Source organism: Sinocyclocheilus anshuiensis, unplaced genomic scaffold (assembly GCF_001515605.1).
Source record: "Sinocyclocheilus anshuiensis isolate Anshui unplaced genomic scaffold, SAMN03320099.WGS_v1.1 scaffold962, whole genome shotgun sequence".
Classification (NCBI taxonomy): Eukaryota; Metazoa; Chordata; class Actinopteri; order Cypriniformes; family Cyprinidae; genus Sinocyclocheilus; species Sinocyclocheilus anshuiensis.
Genome location: NW_015537985.1, coordinates 355,421 through 360,873, shown reverse-complemented (window position 1 = coordinate 360,873; position 5,453 = coordinate 355,421). Strand labels below are relative to the sequence as shown.

General features: G+C 34.4%; 1 protein-coding gene across 1 annotated transcript in view; it reads right to left on the bottom strand.

The window, feature by feature from the left end:
- LOC107674158 (inositol monophosphatase 1-like) overlaps nucleotides 1–3,405 on the bottom strand; it is a 5,418-nt gene extending 2,013 nt beyond the window's left edge. The window contains exons 1-5 of the mRNA XM_016468060.1: nucleotides 3,163–3,405; nucleotides 1,910–1,998; nucleotides 1,694–1,827; nucleotides 926–1,030; nucleotides 647–692 (exon numbers count right to left, since the gene is read on the bottom strand). Of these exons, the coding sequence (XP_016323546.1) occupies nucleotides 647–692; nucleotides 926–1,030; nucleotides 1,694–1,827; nucleotides 1,910–1,972 (348 nt within the window). The 5' untranslated portion in view covers nucleotides 1,973–1,998; nucleotides 3,163–3,405. The remainder of the gene's footprint in view (nucleotides 1–646; nucleotides 693–925; nucleotides 1,031–1,693; nucleotides 1,828–1,909; nucleotides 1,999–3,162) is intronic.
- Between the last annotated feature and the right edge of the window lie 2,048 nt (nucleotides 3,406–5,453).

Here is a 5,453-nt window from a genome sequence, read left to right as displayed (position 1 = left end):
GTGGAAAATGTGGAAAATAATGTGTTTTTTGAACCTTAAACCGCATAAACACATTTCATTACACCAAATAATGTTCTATGATGTTAGCAACATCATATGACCCCTTTAAGTTTCTGGGGTATATTTGTAGCAATAGCCAAAAATACATTGTATGGGTCAAAATTATAGATTTTTCTTTTATGCCAAAAATCATTAGGATATTAAGTAAAGATCATGTTCCATGAAGATATTTTGTAAATTTCCTACTGTAAATATATTCAAACTTAAAAATAATTTTTGATTAGTAATATGCATTGCTAAGAACTTCATTTGGACAACTTTAAAGGCGATTTTCTTAGTATTTGGATTTTTTTGCACCCTCAGATTCAATAGTTGTATCTCGGCCAAATATTGTCCTATCCTAACAAACCATACATCAATGGAAAGCGTATTTATTCAGCTTTCAGATGATGTATAAATCTTAATTTCGAAAAATTGACCCTTATGACTGGTTTTGTGGTCCAGGGTCACAAATGAGCAAGAAAACAAAGTGGGAGCAGAGCGGCAGTTTCCGATTTCATCTCACCACACAAAGATCTATTACCAGTGCTGTCACTTTGTTATTCTAAAATTAAAGAGAGTGCATTTGAAAGCAAATGATGCGTACCATTTTGTTGACAGCAAAGCCAATGGATATAGCAACAAATGGATATCTGGACAAAGAAACGCATATTTATTTTGTATAGCTCATGCTAGAAAAGTTATGGCTGAAAATGAGTAAGAAATAATGGCTAAAATAACCGTTTCACTAACGTTGTGCTTATAATATAATTTGTACTTACAAATACTTTAAATATTACATTATACTCTATTGTTTTTTTTCTTTTATTTTATTTTTCATTATTTAATTTGATTTTACTCATTTTTATCAGTGAATAAAAATTACCCATGCACAAAGTTAGTGGTCCCATCCACAGGGTCAACAATCCATGTTGGGTTTTCAGTCAAAACACAAGGTTCTCCTGCAGCCACTGACTCTTCACCAATGAAACTGAAACAAACAGGAGCAGTGACTGTCTCTTTACTGTAGACCCAATATGCTCTATCTAGGAACTTGTACAGAATTTATAGACCTTATGTATCAGAGAAACAAGTGCGCAGCCATCTTTAGAATTTTAGAATTTTGTCTCTAAACTTCCATTTTTGCGGTAGCTATGTATATTTCTATAGCATCACTGTTAAAGTGTAATTAGCTGGTGAAGAGGATTTGCTTACTGTAGAGCAGGTGTGCCCAGACTCGGTCCTGAAGGGCCGGTGTCCTGAAGAGTTTAGCTCCAACCCCAATTAAACACACCTGAACCAGCTCTTACTAGGCATACTAGAAACTTGAAGGCAGGTGTGTTGAGGCAAGTTGGAGCTAAACTCTGCAGGACACCGGCCCTCCAGGACCGAGTTTGGGCACCCCGCTGTAGAGTTAATGAAGGTTATAATGAGCATTGTAATGTTCGAAGCAGATGTCAAGTGTAAGTAGACTGGGAAGATTTTAAAACGAACAGTTCATTCATAAATTCGTATGACCTTACCTTCATGCTGTGGAAATACAAACCAGAAGACAGAAGAATGAGTGCAGCGCTGAAAAGGGGCGGAGCTACATAAGGACTATAAGAAGGTTTAAAGCTCTTCTGACACTGTGTTAGTATGAAGGACTCAATACCTGTGTCCAGGAAACTTCTCCTTCACTGATGTAATAATAAGTTGCTCCACATTCTGGTCTGTTTTAGTGACCAGGTCGACAGAAGAGCTTTTGCACATGATCTTCAGGTCATTCTGCAAAGCATCCCTCACGATCTGAAGACAACAGAGATAAAATGTTTCTGTAAAAATGACCTCAAATAACAAAATCTATTTTAAAAGAATGATGCTATCTCACCTCTCCGGCTTTCCTGGCCAAAGTCACGGCATGGTCCATGGCATCCTGCCAAAGGTCAGGCATTGTGCCTTTATGGAAGGACCCCCTTTCTGATCGGACATAAAAACACATTTATTTATACTCATCAATATCAGACAGCAGCTACAGGAATGCTGCAGTGTTGCTGCTGTAAATCAATTCACGAGTCACACATGATAAAAGCTGTGTCTAAAATCTTATTTTATTTGAGGAGACAGTTTATGTTTCTGATTAATTCCATATTTTTACCACTTTGCTGGCAGTCCCTTAATCCCTGCACACACTCCTTATATAGTGTTCTTCTTATAAATAGGCCTCCAACTGGGGTCTGACTTTCTTTAAAGAACCCCTACCCTAACAAAAAAATTACTATGGCAACTAAATAGCATTTATCTGCTTTAAAATCTGAATGATTTATTCTATTATTATCTAATAATTATTATATTATCTGTTTCATTTAAGTTCCTTTTTAACTGTGATGGCTAGTAAAAAGTTCTTTGTTGTCATTTCCATCATCTTACTGTCTTGCTGAGGCTAATTTTACAGTTAGCTTTTTTGTATCCTAATTACACACAATTACAAACAAACATTTTGCATAATTTTACATATTTAACATTATTTTTTTTTTTTTTTTTTTTTTTTTTACGTATTTTCAAAAATTAGGAGTGCCCCTAAGTACCTTAATTTGTACAAAGGGGCACTCCTAATTTTTGTAAAGATCAATATAAAGCATTTTTACAATTACATTTTTATAAATGGTGTACACATATTTCACTCTGTTTAGACTATCAGTTTGAGAATGAAGTGTAATAATAGCTTTAATAATTAAATTATCTTTAATAAACATTCAACACCTGAATTGTATCAAGTCCGAACATCCTATTTCATGGAAATGTATGTAATGGGTTTAAATCAGCTGGCAACAGAAAACCCAGTCATATCTGACTGTACTTAAACATTTTAAGTATTGTATAGTCCATGAACTAGTTACATGTCTGAGCTACGTATTCTACTACGTGTTCATCGCAAATAACTTGCGATATATGGATTCTAGCTAATCTTTAGTGAAGAAAGAAACCCTACAAATCTGCTTCCGTTCATTACTGGACCATTTATAGTTACGCCAAATATTAAAATCGGTGCAAACAATCCATAATGATCTATGCACATATATAATGACATTTCAAACATGTTCAAACTTGACAAAAAAATAAATAAGACGACAAAATTCTTACCGATGACCGGCGAAATGAAGACAAGCGGTCAGATTGTTGAGTTTCCGGGTTCTTGGAGGACCAGACGAGATTAACCCCAAAACATCTGATTATTTTCAGAAATATAACGAAGCATCTAATACAATTAAATATCCCACTGTGCCTTTTTATATAGATAATAAATACTATACAATTTCAATGTTATGTTTAGCAACTACAAGCTTTTTCCCCCCTAAAATTACGTTGCGCATGCGCATTATGTATTTTCAGCATACCGGTGTCAAAGTAAAAGTTTCCCAGTCCACATATTTTTTAACATTAGTCATAATAAATAAAACGAAATAAATAATAAAACCAAATATTATTCATTTATGAAAGCAACATGAAAGTCTGCATACTTCTTTTTAGTGTTGTATTACGTGTATTGGAATGGATGATTTTCCTTACTAAAATAAAAAGGATCAATACTATGTGATTTTATTGTACCCAACCTTTATTGCAGCACTCAAACAAAACATTTACAGTTGTTTACAGATTTGTGAAAAGTCACCCAAAACTCCCTAAAATTGCATTGCCTCAATAACTTAAAATGAGTTAGCCTATACAGCAGGATTTCATGTAAACCTCTGGATAGAAAGCCTTGAGTAAACTTTGAGTAAATGCTCCCTTCACAAATGGTGTTATTGCTGGTTGTGAGGTGCCTGTCCCTTGAACCTGTACCAAGGCTGCTATATCCAACCTTTCAAATATGGCTTTGAGAAGTTAACACTTTCATAAAATTCATTAAATTTGACTATAAAATGTCAAATCCTAAATAAAATAAATCCTAAAAAAAAAAATGTTTTACTTTGTAAAATTAATACCACTTTAAAAATTCACATTGACTTCAAAAGTGTTAGGGGTTCAAAACCCCTGTAGTGTTGTAGAAAAAGAAAAACAAACCCTACAAACTATATTTCAGCCACTTGTATATGTTATAAAACCATTGTTTTGAAGAGATCTGCAGCATTTCCTAAAGTCTATCACAAAAACAACATCTATTCTGGCAGGCCCCATAAAACCACAGTGTAACAACATTACAATGAAAAAAAAACAAAATTCCACAGTGAAACAATTCAGGAACCAGAATTGGATTTCCTTCAAAAGATCAAACAAGTTTTCAATATCTTAACCAACTACTCTGCGTCAAGGGTGAAAGCTACATTGTGTTGTAATAAAAACAATGACAACATTAATAGTAAATACAAACAAATTTTTGACTTGATATTAGTGATAAAATAACCAGTCATCTCTTTCTGAATGCACAACGACAAAATTATATTGTATTCTTACCGATGTGCCTGCAACAGTTGAAAGGGCCAGAATAAATGCACTGTGAAGTCAATACATAGGCAGTGCATGACATTTGACAAATTAATAAGCATATATGATTTGTGATCTCCCACAAAAACACCAGGTAAGATCTTTACCCTGCTATAAAAATAAAACTTTGTGTAAAGTAGGTTGCTCCATATTTGTGTGGGCATGCTTCACCAGTTATTACATAAGACACCCATTTAAACAACATTGGTTGTCATACGCATACTGCACAGCAGCTGGAGTGTCTACCTGAAACAGAGCCTGTCAAATCATGAGCCTATGGAACATGACTTACTGAAAAAGGCAAAAGTATTAAAAAACAGGATGGGCAAGCTATGCATCGGAGTTAAAAAAAAAAAAAGTGAAATTTCCTAAATGTGAAGAAATGCAAAAAGTTTTCTGCTCTCTCTGAGCTCTTAGCTAAATAGTTACAGTATTGAGGGGGGGGAGAAATCAACAGAGGTACTAAAATGTTGACTGTACGCTGGAAAATACATAAGAAAACAGTGAAAACATACTAGTGAGAAAAATGGCTCAAATGATTGTTTCGCATAGTTAAAACATGAATTTTCAAATAGACACATACATACATGCACATGCACGCCCATTCACTCCATACAAAGTTCACATAGCAAAACCTGCCAGCATAAACTTGTCCTTGATATGCAACATTGGAAATGTAGACTCAATACATATTGGTAGTACAAAACCTAAGGGTAAAAATAGCGAAAGATCAGTGCAGCTTTGCATAGTACCTTCACATTGAAGCAAAACGTCAGATTTGTTGAAGAAAGAAACTGATAAATTCAGTGCCGAGGTGAATATGAAGATCTCTGAGCTACAAAGCAACATGAAGGTGTTCGTACACACAGGATAGGAAACTACAACCAAACTATCATCAATGATCATTCAAAAAAGGCTACTTCACATCTATGTTAGAGGATGGGGAAAAA